Below are 16704 nucleotides of genomic sequence, written 5' to 3'. Positions count from 1 at the left end.
GATTGACTATGACTTTTGTCTTGTATGAGTCAAGCGTTTAATGTGGTTTACTCATTGAGGTCATCCGTGCTGTAGCTTGCAGCTGAAATAAATCCATTAGAAAATTAACGTTAGGGACTGACCACAGCGTAGCGGATCAGGTAATGCATGTATGTACATTAACAGACATCATTAAAAATGAAAAAGATAAGCTGCGCGAATTGAACGGTTCTCGCTTAATTTGCTGGAAAATGGAAAGAGACCAAAAAGATGAATAATAGCAATGCGTTATCATTACAACCTCTGCCTTTCACCATCCATTTCATGTCATATCGGACTTCGAATCAACCCTTGTAGGAAATTTTACCCAACCATCAGCCGACATAACATCGTTAAGAGAAACAGGGAATGTGTTGTGTTTAGCCGCGAGAATTGTATTTCTCGTTGAAGGCGTTGACGGCTAAATGAAGTTAGCATAATCACATAGCAGTTGCTGGGCCGTATGTGCACTCACCAATTGCTATCTGCCGGTACAGCCAATTTCTGGAGCTCTCATCTTGAACCGGGATGAAGGGGCCATTCGCACCACCCTTGAGAGTGATGCTCATACCCGTACGCTCCTTGGAAATAGTTTGGATGTCGGTCAACCGCATGTCCCACTCGGTCCGCAGCTTCTTGGTGCGCACGAGGATAATCCGATCGTAAGTCAACATGACCAGCATGTCCCGTCCCGGAAGTTCCAGGTGTGCGATATAATCCTCGTTGAAGTACTTTCCATCGTCGGCCGTCTTGAGCCAGAATTGTCCTAACGCTTCGCGCTGAGAGTAGGGCCGCACGATACCATCGGTGCCGATAAAGCGAGTGAGACGAACACGGTCGAGTCCCTCGGCATCAAACACTGTTGTCGTGTTTCGCACGCCCTCAGCCAGATCTAATTTGGGTCAGTTCCTGGTTTGCTTCGAGAGTGTAATTATAGACTTACTTGAGGCAAGGTCAAAGGCTCCTATCGCAGGCTTCGTCGCCAAACCTAAAACGCCCTTTCCAACACCCTTGAAGAATCCTTGAATACCTTCCTTTTCAGCACCCTGGAGTGGATGACGGGCAAGTCCTCCAATTCCACTTGCTAGACTAGTTGCGAATGCATTACCGCCTGCTGTGATGCCATATAAGGCGTGCTTGGGCCGGTTCCGAGACTTGGACATCCGCCGCTGGTCTTGGAATTCTTTATCCAATGTAGCAGCAGCCAAACCCTTGGACATACTTCCAGTAAGCTTGGCCATACTGTCAGAAAATCCAAAGACGGATTTCTTCACAAAGCTGGTGGCGCCCTTTGCGATACCATAACCCAACTCCTGGGGTCTATCAGTCATGACCAGACCCTGGTATGGTTCGTAGAAGATATCTGCCACACCAGAGCTGACGGTATTAAACAGTCCAACAGGGTTGCCCAAGAAATCTGCAGAGCCGAGGACCACATGTACTTGGCGAAGGAATTCTTGCGTGTAGTGTCTCTGGACGTTGCCGACAAGCACTCCAAAGGAGACGCGCGCATTCTCCAGCATCAATGCATTCAGACGGACAGGAGCATCGTTGACATTGCCCATTGACATTGTCATGACGTGAACGAAGAACATCAGCGGGTTGGACGGTTGCAGAGCATCTTCCGCATTCACACGTTCAGTACGCATGAAAGAGATGTCTATCTGCATAGGTTGGAGATGAAGAAGTTCAAAGTACACGTCCTGAGCGGCACCTTCATTCTGCGGCTCTGGAATGTTCAAGTCCTCATCGCAGAGTTTCCCTTCGTGCGGCTCAGACCACGAAGCACCAGGCACCTTAACAAAGTCGAGCATTGCGGCAATGAAATCTTCATCAAGCTCCAATGTCATCTGCTGCAGAAGAACTGTGGCATATTTGATATAGAGAACACCATAAGAGTCGTCCTTAACGCGGGTAGCCATAGCATGGAAGATTGGATGTGCTTCCATCTCCTTTCCAGTCTTTGGAACCACACTGGGATACAGCAAAATGGGAAAGATGCCTCCATACAGCTGATTGTCGATTTGAATCCACTTGATTGTGGTGTTCAGAGTCTGGTAAACTCTTGATTCTCTGAACTTGATTTCGATATCGCGGAATGTCAGATAAAGCAGCTCCTTTAAGTTTTGATTGATCAAGGAGATGCCAATGCCGCCAAGCCGGAGCTGGGCTTTGAAGTTGACATCCGAATCAAGCTCTTTCACTTCGAAGCCAGTGCTCAAGCTGCTCTGTGATGCTTGCCCCTTTTGCTTGTAAATACTCTTCGATGCCTTGAAGTTCGACAAGACCAAAGTCTGGGTTGGACCATTTGCAACAATGTTGATATCAATGATCTTCTGAGTCTCTCCATACTGGGTTGGGGGAATTCTCATCGGTATCAAGTTTCCAATCTCAGCAAGCTTGATGTGCCTTTCCTTGCCTTTGCATGTTAAGACAAGGGACTTGTTCTTGGTGGCTGGATAATCCCAGGCATAGGGCATGATGCTGCGAGGAGGAAGGCGGTAGCGAATAGGTCGCCAGCCATTGGACCTGTCTTCCTCGTCGTCTTCAAGGTTCGGGTTCTACGGTCGCGTTAGCAATGCATGTTTTGAGGCGGACAAAGTATACTCACAGCCTGGAAGAAAATGAATTCCATGTCACTCTCGTTTCGCATCGAGAAAGGCCAGTTGCGAGGCTCAAAACTGAAATGGATGAAAAGAGTTGCACCCTCCATGATAATATCAACCTTGATAAGTCTCTGGCGTTGATTAGCTTTGGCAAGCTTGACATGTACGGTTCCAATATCGGCAATGTTGAAGGGCGATGACCATTGATTGTTTACCCCCGGGAAGCAGAGGCACAGCTGCTTGTCCACAACTTGGCGTAAGAAGTGTAGAGGTGTCAGTTCACCACTCTTGATTTGTAGGACATTCGACGAGCCAGGTTCCCGGACCAGGATGTCCTCGTTTAGCTTGTTCTTCAGAATGAAGCGTGGTGCAATGGTCACGACCTTCGTCAATTTGTATTTTCCGTCGCCTTCGGCGACAGACACACCCGAATGGATTTCGGATCTACCATGCCTGTCAGGAAGAACGACCTCGAATGTGCTCCCAATAGCTTCAAAACTCTGAGGCTTGCTCCAAGCAGATTCACCAATTCTCAACATGGAACGATTCTTCTGGTCATCCGTGTGGTAGGAGTACATGTAAGGAAGCGACCGCCCACCATGCCTCGAATCAGCCATCAGGCCCTGTCCAGCCGCTGACCGCGCTGACTGTAAAAAGGCCTTGCTTTGAATTTCCATAGGAAGTCCGGTCTTGTTCAAGATGAGATACGGACTATAGACAGAAATCTTGAAAGCTCCACCGCTGTCAGGCACATTGAAGTAATGGAGCTTCAGTCGAAGTTGAATGCCTCGATCGTCTTTCAATGAAAGCACGTGCTCTCTTCTGTAGTCCTGAGAGTTGCCATTGATGATTGCAAAGTCGCTCTGCCTGAAGACAGTGTCCTCTAAGTCGACGCTGAGGAGTAGCAGATGAGATAGCTCAACGACATGGACAGGGCTCACACCACCTTTGCGCAGGAAGTTCGTCCAATCCTTCTTGGTGTTCTTGTCATAGATGCGGTATTTGAAGTCGTAAGGCAGAAGGTTCTGAATTTCAACTGGAGCAAAGATCCGGAGACGCATGTAAGGATAGACGCCTGTCAATTTATCTCGGGCGTTGAACGAAGCATGCAGTTGGAAATAGAATGGAGGAGCTTGTTGTCCGCCTTCACTAAGACACTTTATTGTCCGCGTTGGCCGACGCAAGAGCTCTCTCCAATGCAATTGTTCACGGGACCAGTCATAGCCGAAGCCCTGATCAGGGCGAATAACAAGGGAGTGCATATACGCTGCCCCAACGGGCGCAGGTCGCGAATCACCAGGAAGGATCTTCTCGATTTTCAGAAGATGGCCATCGTTAGGGTTGAACACGCCCAACTCTACAGGTATTTGTGTGCTGTTCTCAACAACCAGTGGCGAGCGGAAGGTGATATACTTGACATTGTCGGGACCCAGCTTGACTTCCACAAGCAGTTGGTGAAGAATGCCGTCCTTCTTAGGCTTCAGACCATACAGTATCTCACCCTCACGAACAACGGGAATGCGGCTAACGCTGTCGAAACCACTTCCTTCGAGCTTGACTCCAACCAGTCCAGCATGGCCTTCTGGCGCAAGCGTCTCACGCATAGCAGTAGAATCCTCAAATCTCCAAGGGTATTCTTCGCCATCAGCCAATTTAGCAGCCGGCCCCTCTTCGTCAGGGCTGACATCGGCCCAAACATGCAAATCGAAGCCAGTGTAATTGCGAATTCGGTAGGGCGCATCAGCACCTCTTGGCTTGGAGAGAACATCTTCATCCGTTGATAGGAACTGGAAAGACTTTGATGCCAGTGCAATAGTTGCCGAAGTAACTGTAAGCTCCATCGTCTTATGAGAGTAGGCATCTATAGACAGGATCTCAGGGGCAGTTTCCTTCGCAACGTGGAACCCTAGCTGCCAGGGCTCAATAAGGGGTTCCCAAGCTGACTTGGAGAAGTTATACACATTGACAAATGTCTCGAAATTGGTATCGGCATGAAGTGTTGACGACCAGTCCCGAATATCAACGTTGAACTTCTTGACACTCCAGTCGAGCAGTGGAAGATCGTGAAGGTCTCCAATAAGGATTACCCTGATACCATCAATTTGAGCATTCAATTCCTCCCGCTTCAGCACGGCAGAGCGTTGCGAAACGAGCTCTCCGCCCGAGTTCTCAGCTGTGGCACTCGAGTGTCGTTCATTCCTCGAGACCATTGCTGCCGAGGTCTGTCTGCCGCTGGATCGTCTCCTAGAAGAAATCGGTCTTGTGCTCTTGACATCCGATAGCTTTTTCGGTTCTTCATGTTCAATAGACTGTGTACCTTGAGCTCTCATCTCAGATGCCTTGTTGACAATTTGTATCGCCATTAGAATATCACGAAGAGAAAGGCGCAGAACCAACGGCTCGATATGGACATTTATGGAGGTTAAGGAGGAGCCCTTTTCCTGTGGGCGACTATCGACTGATACTTCCAGGGTAAAGTCATCCAAAATTCGAAGCCTGCTTGTTTCGAACTTGTCCATGCGGCACAGGAACATCCCCACCTTGCTTATCTGTAGTGTAGAGACATTCTGGTGTGAAAATAGCAGCTGCTTTGTTCCAAGAACGATGGCCTCGGTATGCGTAATGGCCGGGTTTGCGATGGTTATTACTTGAGCATCGACAAGGTTGACTCGGAAAGACACAGTCATCTGACGGTCAGCGGCAGGCGCAGTGCCTCCGCTTGATGGTGTTATTGTAGATTCTTCAATGCTATCAGCAGTGCTAGTCCTCGGCTCCGACTCGTCGGGTGACTCATCGCCGTCTTCTTCAACAACTGGCTCCTCTGTTGCGAAAGCCGAATTAGCAAAGGATTGCAGTGCTGACAAGTAGTCCAGGGCAAGAATTATTCGCGGGCTGTCGATGGTCAGCATCGCAATGAGATGATTGTTCGGACCTGGAGTCATGGAAACGCTGGCCATAAACTGTTGCTTGACGTCGTTATTGATCAGCGACATGATCTTTCTGAACTTGTTTGTATCCTTGTTGCGACTATCGCGAATAGAGAGTGAGTGAATGAGAAGCTCAGACTCCAGGGAGCCATCGGTCAACATGCGCAACTTGACGCGCGTGTCATTGAGTGAGAATTTGGATAGACTAGCATCTTCCAAGCAACCGACTGGCGCATCGTCATTCGAAAGAATGAGCTCTAATCCAACACTATCCACCTTGAAGATCATATCAAGCCGGACCCACGTCTCGTCGTTAGGGCTTGCTCCTGGTGCCGTCGTTTCTTGAGCTTGCCTAGTCTGGACAGCCCTAGATTCGGCTTCTCTAGTGGGATCTGTAACGGATGAGGGAAGTGACTCCATGGCTTCTAGTTCTTGTTGCTCAGTATCAGTCGCAAAAGCGTTGGGCACCCTCTTCGACAGATCCAGCAGGAATCTGAGCTGCTTCTGTGATATCCTAAGATTTATGGGGGACAGAGACCCCTCAACTTCCATGTCCGGTCTGGGATTGTCTTGCTGATGCTCGAGATAGCAGATACTAAATTCCAGGTTGACTTTCTGGATCATTTCCAGCTCCTCTGCGGTGCCTTCGTCATAGTGGAACTTTGAAGTCAAACGAATGTTGCGAATTCCGGAAGAGATAAGATTAACAGCAGGGCCATCTTTATCATTCTCATCGAGAGGGACAAAAGTATTCTTAGCGTATATCTCACCCAGGTGAGCAGTCACTGTATCATGGGGAAGATCTTCCCTTATGGCGCCTGGGAAGACCAGGATTGGAGTCATTATCACGACATCAAAACGCATTCTGGATGCATTTTCTTGCAGCTGATTGGCCTGGTTGGCTGCAGCTTGCCGGGCGGCGTTAAAAATAGCCTGCATCTTGCCGAACTTGACCAGGAAATTGATTATCTTGCGATAAGGCTCTTCTAAGAAGTTGATTTTCATTGAGCCTGATCGGAGGAAGACTTCTGAATCATACCCCGGGTAAGTTGTACTCTCAGGATCAAAGGTTTCATATTTGAAATCAGCAAAGTTTTCGCCTTCGATGGTCAAAAGCCTGCGAAGATCAGAGTTTTCTGAAGCTCCCGTGTTGACATCGTCGATCAAAGTCAAGCTGCCGATGCGAGACTGTATGAGCATGGTTTTGTCTACGAGCGAAATGCCCACGTCGGCCGTGTTGAGACTCAGAGTAGCCAGTCTAACACCATCATTGTTGAGAATGAGAGCTATACTCTTCAAGTCGGCTTTGATGCGGATTTTTCCGCTTTGTTGCGGCTGCTCCTGAACAGTGCTAATGTCCTGGTTTGTCTCATTTGACTGAGTAATCTGGTTGTTCGGCTGTTCCGGGTTCGTGAATGTCAACAGAACAAAGTCAAGCAGTGTCAAGAGCGTCTTCCTAGTAACGACAAGGTTGATAGTGGAGACAGATATATCAAGGTTCATCGCTACACCTTCGTATGTCGATTGGAAAACAGGAGACTCCGGCTTCACTCGAACGAACTTCAGATGGAAAAGGTCTTTTTCTTCATCGGCATCGAAGCCCTTAGAGGACAGAATCCTCTTAAATTCCGGGACTGGATTTTCCTCAATGTAATCATCGACACTCAAAGATTTCAGAACAACTTCTGCAACCATGTCAAAGGGCCGCATATAGTAGTCCAGCGCAAACCCCTCGGCAACCAGCTCAACCAACAACTGGTCGCGGAGCGGATCCTTCGGATCGGAGCGAGATAACGAACCACGAAGGCGACCGACCGTGAATTTGAATTCGAAGTCTCGACGATGTATGTTGGTTGGCTTGTCAACGCTCTTCCTCTGTTCATCGTCTGACTCATCATCAGAGTCTTCGTCAACATTGGGAAGCTCCCTCAGGATAGACGGCTGGAACGAGGAAGATCTCGCCCTATTGCCAGATACGGTGGTTTCTTTCGTCTTATTGGCGGTGTCGCTCGGCGCGCTACCATCATCGAAGTTGGGGATCGCAATGTCGATCAGCTTCATGAGACCTTTATACTTGGCATCGGACATTGAAGCATGCAGTTCTGGAAGGTGGCCGGAAATGCGAGTTCTGGTGAGCTCAGTGACCTTTGGCACAATACACATTTCTAGAACGAAATCAACATTGATGCGATCGATGATGTGCAAGTTTCGGGTCTGGACATCCGTGCTCAATTGCGCCTTGGTGGTCTCAATGCCGGGTCCAATGAGGACTTGCGTCGAGTCCAACTTGATGAGAAATCTGTCGTACAGAAGGTGCTCGAGCTCCTTATAATCGCCTTCCTCGTACTGCCGTTTCTGCTTCGATTGAAGATCTCTCATTGTCTGCCGGTCGACGAGTTCGCTATTGACACTGATGTGACCAGCGTCGAGAATCAAACAGAGGGAGCTCTCTTGTGTGATACTTTCAGGAACAATAATCAGAGGCGCATGAATATCAAATTGCGCGTCAACCTTCTTGTGCTCCTCCAGCGCAAACTCCAAGCCCGCTCGGGTTTGCTGCCGGATGCCTTCCACGGTGGCACCGGCTGTGTCCAGAAGGGCCCCGATCGATTCCATATGTCTCTCGGGCGGTTCAAAGAATTTGACAACCTCAACGATGAACCTCGGGTTGTAGATGACCTCGATACTCTTCATTTTGACCTTCACGACCGAATCGGCGTCACTTTCGAGAGGGTTCTTCTCGAGTTCTAAGTGGAACAGGCCGTCCCTGTAGTCAGAAGCATCATCGCCAGCATCATGCTCCAGCTGGCTGTCAGAAGCTTGGGATAGACGGTTCTTCGGTTCTGGCAGTGAATCCTTGACCTTGACAATCTGGGGGAAAAGACTCCCTTCCGTCGTTCCATCATAGACTCGCAAGCCACCGAGGTTGAGGTCGATGAAGAAGGAATCAGGACGCTGCAAGGCCTTGGCTCTGAAGTTGTCAAACACGAACTGCATGATTTCGTTGGCCTTCCCGTGTGGGTCACGTTTCAATGTAAAGCTTCCAGCTCTAAGACCTGCATTAACCTGCAGCTTCACCCAGTCTCTTGGGACATCGACACTGTCGGCAATTGCCTTTTTCTCATCCCAGTCAATAGCATTATAGAGTTCCTGCCGCTGTTCTTCGGTCATGGTAGTCTCCTCGGACTCCTCCTTCTTGCTGCCCCAGAACCATTCTGACCAGGACTGCTGCTGCGCAGGCTTCTTGACACCGACATTCTCCTTTCTTAATTGATTCCTCGCCAACGATCTCCAAAAACGAATGTCTTCGTAGCTGAGCTTTCTTTGCAGGCGTTCGTAGTTTTCGGCGTCTGCGCCTGTCAAGGTTTCTTCGCGCTTTTTCTTCTTGAACAAGTCAATGTACGCGATGCGGTCATCTCGTCGTTCCTTGATGTAGTCCCAGGTCCAGCGCCTATTTCGTTCATGGATCTTGCTAAGTACAGCTTCCCCAGCAAACCTCAGCCAAGCGCGGGGATCCTCCTTTGGTCTGCACTTTGGCTGGAACTTCCTGTATTCCTGGTGGCGGATGAAATAGTGAAAAAGGTCGACAAGCATCAGCGCATCACGATACTGGTGGTCGTCAAGGACGAAACTGAGTTCATCAAAGAGCAACCTCGCTTTGATCGCCGCCCTATCATGTCCTCCAGACTTGTCCATCTCTAGACCAGCACGTCCGCTAACCGGCCGAAGCATGAACTGAACATTTTCTTCGCTATCAATGCCCGACCTTAGCTTCTCGATCAACTCCGCATGGCCAATTCCCTGTGCTTCTGCGCCTATGTCGGAACCTCGACCTGTACCCAGAAGATTTGCATCTGTGTTCCAGTAGATTGCGAGGGCGCCGAGGATTGCCAGTTTATGGGTCGTACCGGAGGTCGACTGGATGAAAGTGGGATTCCACTCGGAGTCGGTGCTCACGGCACTGAGCTCCTTCAGTGTCACACCGAGGGCGAAGGGGTGGTCAGGCGAAGAGATCGAGTCCTCGTAGCGAAAATGCACGTTTTTGATGGATATCTGGAGGTTGTCGACAACGGCCGTTACCAGGCTTTGGGTAAAACTTTGGTTCCGACGCTGCTCTTCCTGGCTCATGCCCTCTGTGTTGCGTTCCTTAAGCATTTCCGCGCTCTCAATCTTTTCCATCTTCAGGTGATGCGCCCGCCGCTCTTCCTCCTCCGGGTCGTAGTCCTGATCTTCCTTGGGAGCCGCAAGCAGAAACACATCTTCAATGTCAACCTTGACTGGCTTCCCTCGTAGATTCGACCAGGGGATCGACAAGGTGAGCTCTCCGACATGTCCCTCTACAACGTTGAGCGGCAGACGTAATTGATCGAGAGCCTCCCGTCGGAGCTCCAAGTTATGGAGCTTCACATCGCCAGACCAGATTCCGATGTTCAACTGTCTGCCATCAAAGTTCTTGATGTACATGCCCAGGGTGCGGTTGAGCAAGTTGGCGACAAGACCCTCCAACATGGTTGCGGGATGCGGCCGTAACCCGGGCCGGGGGCTTCTGCGTGGAGACCGTAGGGGATAATAGAATTATTCGTAACTGATCGTTTAGGCCAGCCTGGTTGTATGAAGCGCAGAGTCAGCATGACATCGATGCAATAATTCCAGATTGGTGGGAGAAATAAAGGGCGGTCGAGCAAGCAAATGAATAGAATGGGAAAGACCTTTCAATGATGCGCGAGTTCTAGTTGCACTCGCAGATAATAGAGAAAAGAGCCATGCAGAAGGTTGGCTCAGTATGCACGCAGTACAAAATGCGGGCGGCAAGTGCAAGCAATGGGCTAACAAAAAGTGGAAGTATAGATAGTGAATCAAGTGCGGAGAAAACGAAAGAGGAACGTGGAAGGGCTAGCTGACGTATTCCCGCGGCAGTTCAGGTAGACGGAAGAGTGTAAGGGAAAGGAGGGGGGAATAGTAAGTAGTCGAAGGTTGGGTATCAGGCTTGGCCCAGTAACCCAATTGTGAAAGAGTGGAGGACGAGACTTGTCTCTAGATGGGCGAGTGTACCTGAGAAGGCATGTGCTGGGCCGATGATAATAATACGAAGGGAAGAAACTAATCACTAATAGGGGGAAGGAAGAGGGTGGATAGAGCGCTGCGTAAGTAAACGCCGTGACGCGGTACGGAGCAGTTACGGAGACTCTCAGTCACTGTCTCACAGTAGAATCGGGCCCTGAGTGACGTCGGTGCTTCTGCCATGGCATGGCCTGAGCTGAGAGGACCCCCTTCCACTTCGAGACTAGCTGTCTAGGGCTGCAGCCCTCGTGGCTGAGTCAGCCCGCGTGGTGGTTTGGACCAGTCATGCCTGAGGCATTGTCTATGACACCTGCGGGGTTGGTGTCTACAGTATGCCGGAGAACGACGTGACCGCACCTCAGCATAATATCACCTCATTCATTCATGGTCTCCAGGATCGAATTGCTTCCCCGGCCTGACATCTCCACTCCCACGAGTCAATCTCGACCAATTTCTGGGTGAATACCCTCATCTCCGCTCTTGCACCTTTTTCTCCTTCTTCCACCAGCTCAATTGGGTGTGTATACCCCCGAATTGCTTGCTTCCGAGCTCTTCCACCCTCCACCTTGCTAACCGCGGATATCGGGAAAAAAAATCAGCTGTCTAGACGACAATGCTGTACAGAACCACTGCTGCCCGCTCTGTCCTCAGGGCTATCTCGAGCTCCAACGCCTCGGTCGCCCGCTCGGCCCTGTCCAACAATGTCTTCAAGGCTCCCTTGACCTCTTCCGCTCGTTATCCCGCTCGCCCGACCACCTCCCCCAGCCTCGCTCTGGCTGCTCGCAAGCCCGTCACCACCGCTCTTGTCCGCTATGCCTCCACCTCCGCTAAGGTGAGCTGGGAACGAGGCGAATTGAGTACTATAATTGATTCAATTGCTGATCGAAGATCCACAGGAAGGCGAGGAGCCCGACATGATGGCCGGTATCAAGACCGAGGCTGTATGTGTTTCCATTCTTCCCCAGATATCGCTACTTCTGCGGGGCAACTAAGTCTCTCGGCGATACCTCTGGAGTCCAATGCGCTAATGACTATATCTCAAACCTATAGAAAGTCATCAAGGACACCTTCAGCCTGGAGGCCGTCCCCAAGGAGGCTCTCTACCTCGGAATGGCCGGTGTCATCCCCTACGTTGCTACTTCCCTGCAGACCGTCGCCCTCGCCTATGAGGTCAAGACCGCCGCTTTGGCCGGTGATGGTCTGATCTTCTCCGGCCAGAGCGCCGAGTTGATGCTGCACATGATCGAGCCCATCCAGGTCGGCTACGGTGCTGTTGTAAGTAACCCAGCCTCAATCTGACAGCAAACCCCCACTTGTCCCAAGAATATCCCAGCTAATTAGACCACCCAACAACAGATCCTCTCCTTCCTCGGTGCCATCCACTGGGGTCTCGAGTGGGCCGGCTACGGCGGCAAGTACGGCTACAAGCGCTACGCTGCCGGTGTTATCGCCCCTGCCGTTGCCTGGCCTACCCTGCTGCTCCCCGTTGAGTATGCCCTGATCTCTCAGTTCCTTGCCTTCACCTTCCTGTACTACAACGACGCTCGCGCCGCTGCTGCCGGCCGCGCCCCCGCCTGGTACGGCATGTACCGCTTCGTCCTCACCTTCATCGTCGGTGCCAGCATTGTTGCCAGCTTGATCGGCCGTGAGCAGATCGCTGGTACCCTCAGCACTGAGCACACCATCAAGGACAAGATCAACGCTCTGATCTTCCTGCAGAAGAAGGAGAAGGAGGAGGTTGAGGCCCGTCGTCGCGCTGAGCTCGAGGATGCCGAGTAAGGGATTAAAATCAATTGATATCTCATGTCAAAGTGTTGGTTTATTTTAATTCCCTGAAAAGTATATAGTACAAAGGGCAATTCGGAGAATTGGGGATGGGGGGAAAGTCATCCAGGCTGTCTGTGGCAAGCATGGTTGTGATACAGTAGAAATCATGTCGGGTCTTTATGTATGATGTAGTTTTATACTACTACTACTGTTTTTTTTATTTTGGGTTGATGTGTTTCTTGTAGATTACATGCGAAATCAACAACGCCAGCAGCTGCTGGAAGTTTCATTTGTTTGTGCCATGAGCGGTTATCATTCTTTTTATTACTGTAGTACTATTGGCCCAATCAATGGGGGTAATAGTACACTCCGTATTGAGGTTTTCATCACTGTGATGAGCTATCAAAGTAAGTAACTGAGTAAAACAGTTCTCTCGTATTTAGTAGGTTCAGTTTGGCACAATTGCACAGTTCAATCGTTTCAGTCTACCACAAGGACAGCCAGAGCGCCAGTTGGAAGGTCTAGCCAGACATCACACCTCCCCCCTCCGGAGATTTATATATAAAGATAGTATCAATTGAAGTCAGGTGACGGTGTCTACTAGTAGTAACACCAAACCCAATCCAAAAACAATTTACCACCTACTTACCAAATAGTATCTATCTACAGCATGTACCAAGCACTATAAGTAGCAAAAGGCTGCATATACGGCCGAGAAGAAAAGTAAAAAGAAAAGAAAAGGTGAAATAAAATAAAATAAAATTAGGCAGGGAGTGGGGCCCCGCCAGCAAGGGTAGATTGCAAAAAAGGACAGTAGTACGTATGTAAGTCCGGTTGGGTTGAAGAACTTCCATCCAAATCCGGCAGAAAAACGACCTACCTGACCCGAACAGAAAAGGAAAGTAAGACGAGAAGTGCCCAGGCTCGTCGGAACTCCGGGTGGCTTTTCTGCGGTAACTATGTATAAAACCAACGGTATACCGTATGCTTGACTAAATGCAGGTAAAGTAAGGTAATAAAGATAAGGGTTGGGCGGGCGCGCCCAACGAACAACGAACGAACGAACGAACAGCAGGTCTGGAATGTGGCATGCAGGGTTGGACGGACGGCATTTGCTTTCTGCAATGTCGGATGTTCCGAACGAATCCGAGTCGTGGGATATAGAGTGTGTTTGTTCTGTGATAGGTAAGTAGTATAGTAAGTAGTCCAGTTTAGGGGGGGAAGTAGCAGGAAGACTTGGGACTGGGTTACTATGGCGTGTGATACGGATGTGTGTGTATGCTGCTTGTGCAGATCAAGAGCCAACAATGACGACCGGAACGGGGAGGTGCCGCATTGAAACAGGTTTCGGGGTTGACGATGTGCGTGTGTGAGTATGTGTGGTGGTGGACGGCCGCCGCGGGTCTGGATCCGGTTGTTGCTTTGCTGTGTGTGTGTGGATGTGTATACCTTAGGCATACATCCACATGCTTGAATCGGGGGATCTTGTAGCTAATATGGGTAGATAGGTAATGATATCTGGCTAGGGGTCCTTTGTTTCGGCGGACAGGGTATGTTTCTTCGATGGGAATTGGTAGGGATGTGTCGGCCCGCCCTTTTGGGGCGAGACGAGCCCGTGGTCCAGGGCGATAAAAACGGATGTGGCTGATGTGATTGCGGTCCATGAATGATGGGTTTTCCCCATATCAGCTTTGCATCATTGAGGGATGATGATATAGATCCTTGGCAATTGAGCTTTCGGGGCTGATAGTCTAGTGAGGTCATACTCGAAAGGCGAATGATTACATAGATGACCATATTGGAAGCTGAACCTGTTGATCTTCTTCTCCGCTCAATTTGGGGAGGACCACAACGGTTCCTGGGGCAGTTGCTTCGTATACCTGAATAGGGATAGATGGCAGATCAATGTCGTGGCTAGTTGATGATGGGCGGGCGGGTTTGGGGGTTTCTGCTGGCTGGCTTGCTTGCTTGCTTGCGTTACTTGGGAGCTGTTTGTGTCGGTGGGTGTGATTTATTGAGGTGGCCCTTAGGAAGGTCAAGTCCGGTCGAAGACGTCACCACCCGGGAGTTAGATTTGGGGGCGGCCCTGCCGTGGCGGTTCACTATACGGACGGAGAAATGTAGGCAGGCGGCATGATTGATTTCCATTCCATGGACGCATATTGGTAGTGTCATTAAATTCTCCAGGGAGAGATAGGGAAGTCTGAAGCGATTTGAATTCATCGATGGATCGATATCGTGGTACTGGGGTTGGGATAATTAATCCTACTATATTTTGGCGCGTCTGGACTGGTCCGAGCAGAAGAAGAGTATTGGAGTTAGCCGGAACGCCAGGACGATAGCCGGGAGAATTGGTCCCGTGGCCCCCCCCAGCCCAGCTGCTAGGCTTCCCTTCCTCCCCCAGCCAAGCCGAACCGAGTATCCGGATTGTAAAATTTCTCCGTAAATCACAGGGCCGAACGAGGTCGCCTCCCCCATGTCTCTCTGCCAAATGGAGAATGGTACAGCGGCACGCTAGAAGGTCGCCAGTCAGGGGAGCCGACGGTCTAGAAGGCCAAAGTAAAATGTGATTGCATATGGAGGGCAGGGGACAACGCATCCATTGAGATGGATGGATTAGTAGTCACTTGATCGCTACTAGTATGTATGGTAGTTTATGTACGTGCTCCCGTGCTTTAAGAAAACGGGTGAACTGTGAAGGGACTACTATCTACTATTACTCAGAATGGGCTGAAGATCTTAAGCAGCGCAACAGCACAGCAGGACTATCCGAAAACGACAGGCGAAGAAAAGGAAAAAGGAGAATTATCCATTCGGTGTTCAAGTGATCAGAAAGAAAAAACAGTAAAAAAGGAAAGAATATTGGAGCCAGGGGTCGAAAGACCCCGGTCTAGATCGCCGATTGCTTGAACAACGCGTTAAAAAGGGACTAGCGGGAGAAAAATGGACATTGTCATGTGCTCGATCGACAGGAATCTAGTAATCCATCTAGTCAAAGTAGAAGCGCAGAATCCCATAGTAGCGGAGTCGGAGACTCACCCGCAGAGCCCCTCTTTTTTTTTTCTTGCGCGTTTCGCCCTCAAGTCGCGACATTTGTCCATTCAGCGCCGACCCCGCCGTTCTGGTTGTTGAGTCGGATCCTTGGCAGGGATTGTTGTCAAGGGGGAGCGGAGGTCGAAGGGGCGCAAGACGAGAAGACGGTCTACGGTCTCTGGGGCAGATGGACCGGAGATCCATTGGGTTCTAGGGATGCCGATTGTAGATCTTCGAGGGGACATGTCGGTATACAGGCACTCATAACTGTACACTGCATCCTGAATTGTCCAGTTGTTTAGTTAGGTCGGGCAGGCTTACGTATCGATGTACGATGCATTGATCTGGCATCTGCGGTTTTTTTCTTGGTATTCAAACAAGGAATCGGATTGATAGATCAGAATCGCGATTGATTGTTTAATTGTGAAAGTTGTACATGGGATTGGGCGCGAAACCATTAATCACACCAATTAAACCAGCGGTATCGGAAATAAGAGCAATAAAAAGATCCAATATCAATATCACGATGAATATCAGCATCTGCCATGTTTCACATCGCAATCTGAGCAGGTCAGTCAGCCCTTAATTGCTTGTTTTGGACCCAATTGAATCCTGATGTTCTCTTCCATATGGCTCCGTGTTCGCGGGTGGTTCTAGGCACAGACGCTAGCTAATGCGGGTGGAGGGATTGTCCTGGAAACAGAAATCCATGGAATTTTTATGGGTCCGCCATGAGTGTCATGTGGGAGCCCAGCGACTATTCTTAGCGCTTGTCTAACTCTGGAATACTACCTACTCGGTCTGCTGGGTCGGATACCTTGCCGATGAGAGAAGATTGAGGAAAGAGAAGAAAAAAAAAGGAAATGAGTGAACTGTGAGCTGTGAAACCTTGTCGGCGTTATATCCGGTCGTTTGGGTCGAAAAGATGTCGTGACAGCTGGAGATGATTGCATTTACATATTGTTCCTCAAATAAGTTACGATCAATATCTATCAATTTCTACTGTAGTAAACTGAAACTCTCAAACACAAGCGATAGGAACGAATCAAGAGGGGGAAAAAAAAAGAAAAGGTTCAATGGAGAAATTTGAATCCATCCACAACCTGCCAGGTACTACTGTATTCAGTAATCAGTAGTAACTACTCCAGAATCCGTAACGCCGATGGAAGCCCACCGAATAAGCTAAAGAGATAAGAATGGCGAGTGACCAGGGGTAAACCTTCCTAAAATCACCCGGAAGGCATGGTTGCCATCCGCGTAAGGGGGGAGGAACGGAGAACCTTCACAAGTGT

The 16704-nt window shown here is 49.7% G+C and overlaps 2 protein-coding genes across 2 annotated transcripts; one reads left to right on the top strand and one right to left on the bottom strand.

The window, feature by feature from the left end:
* Positions 1 to 64: 64 nt before the first annotated feature.
* Positions 65 to 9773, bottom strand: BO85DRAFT_449964 (membrane morphogenesis protein VPS13). The gene is made up of 4 exons (XM_025660279.1): positions 2630 to 9773; positions 962 to 2579; positions 494 to 910; positions 65 to 439 (listed from the first exon to the last, which is right to left on the bottom strand). Exons 1-4 carry the CDS (start codon positions 9728 to 9730, stop codon positions 399 to 401), a joined length of 9177 nt encoding a protein of 3058 aa, XP_025515164.1. The 5' UTR covers positions 9731 to 9773; the 3' UTR covers positions 65 to 398.
* A 1220-nt stretch (positions 9774 to 10993) lies between these two features.
* Positions 10994 to 12729, top strand: BO85DRAFT_449962 (DUF3429 domain-containing protein). The gene is made up of 5 exons (XM_025660278.1): positions 10994 to 11129; positions 11212 to 11444; positions 11509 to 11553; positions 11663 to 11887; positions 11969 to 12729. Exons 2-5 carry the CDS (start codon positions 11226 to 11228, stop codon positions 12389 to 12391), a joined length of 912 nt encoding a protein of 303 aa, XP_025515163.1. The 5' UTR covers positions 10994 to 11129; positions 11212 to 11225; the 3' UTR covers positions 12392 to 12729.
* Positions 12730 to 16704: the final 3975 nt, after the last annotated feature.

The sequence above is a fragment of the Aspergillus piperis genome (assembly GCF_003184755.1).
Source record: "Aspergillus piperis CBS 112811 unplaced genomic scaffold BO85scaffold_10, whole genome shotgun sequence".
Lineage (NCBI taxonomy): Eukaryota > Fungi > Ascomycota > Eurotiomycetes > Eurotiales > Aspergillaceae > Aspergillus > Aspergillus piperis.
Note: the sequence above shows the minus strand (reverse complement) of the source record. Positions and strands in the feature narration are given on the sequence as shown.

Coding starts and splice junctions, on each gene's coding strand:
- BO85DRAFT_449964 (XM_025660279.1), bottom strand. CDS start 9,730: ATGGAAAAGATTGAGAGCGCGGAAATGCTTAAGGAACGCAACACAGAG. Junction 2,580..2,629: donor AATTCATTTTCTTCCAGGCT/GTGAGTATACTT, acceptor ACGCGACCGTAG/AACCCGAACCTTGAAGACGA. Junction 911..961: donor AGCCTTTGACCTTGCCTCAA/GTAAGTCTATAA, acceptor GACCCAAATTAG/ATCTGGCTGAGGGCGTGCGA.
- BO85DRAFT_449962 (XM_025660278.1), top strand. CDS start 11,226: ATGCTGTACAGAACCACTGCTGCCCGCTCTGTCCTCAGGGCTATCTCG. Junction 11,445..11,508: donor ATGCCTCCACCTCCGCTAAG/GTGAGCTGGGAA, acceptor GAAGATCCACAG/GAAGGCGAGGAGCCCGACAT. Junction 11,554..11,662: donor CCGGTATCAAGACCGAGGCT/GTATGTGTTTCC, acceptor TCAAACCTATAG/AAAGTCATCAAGGACACCTT.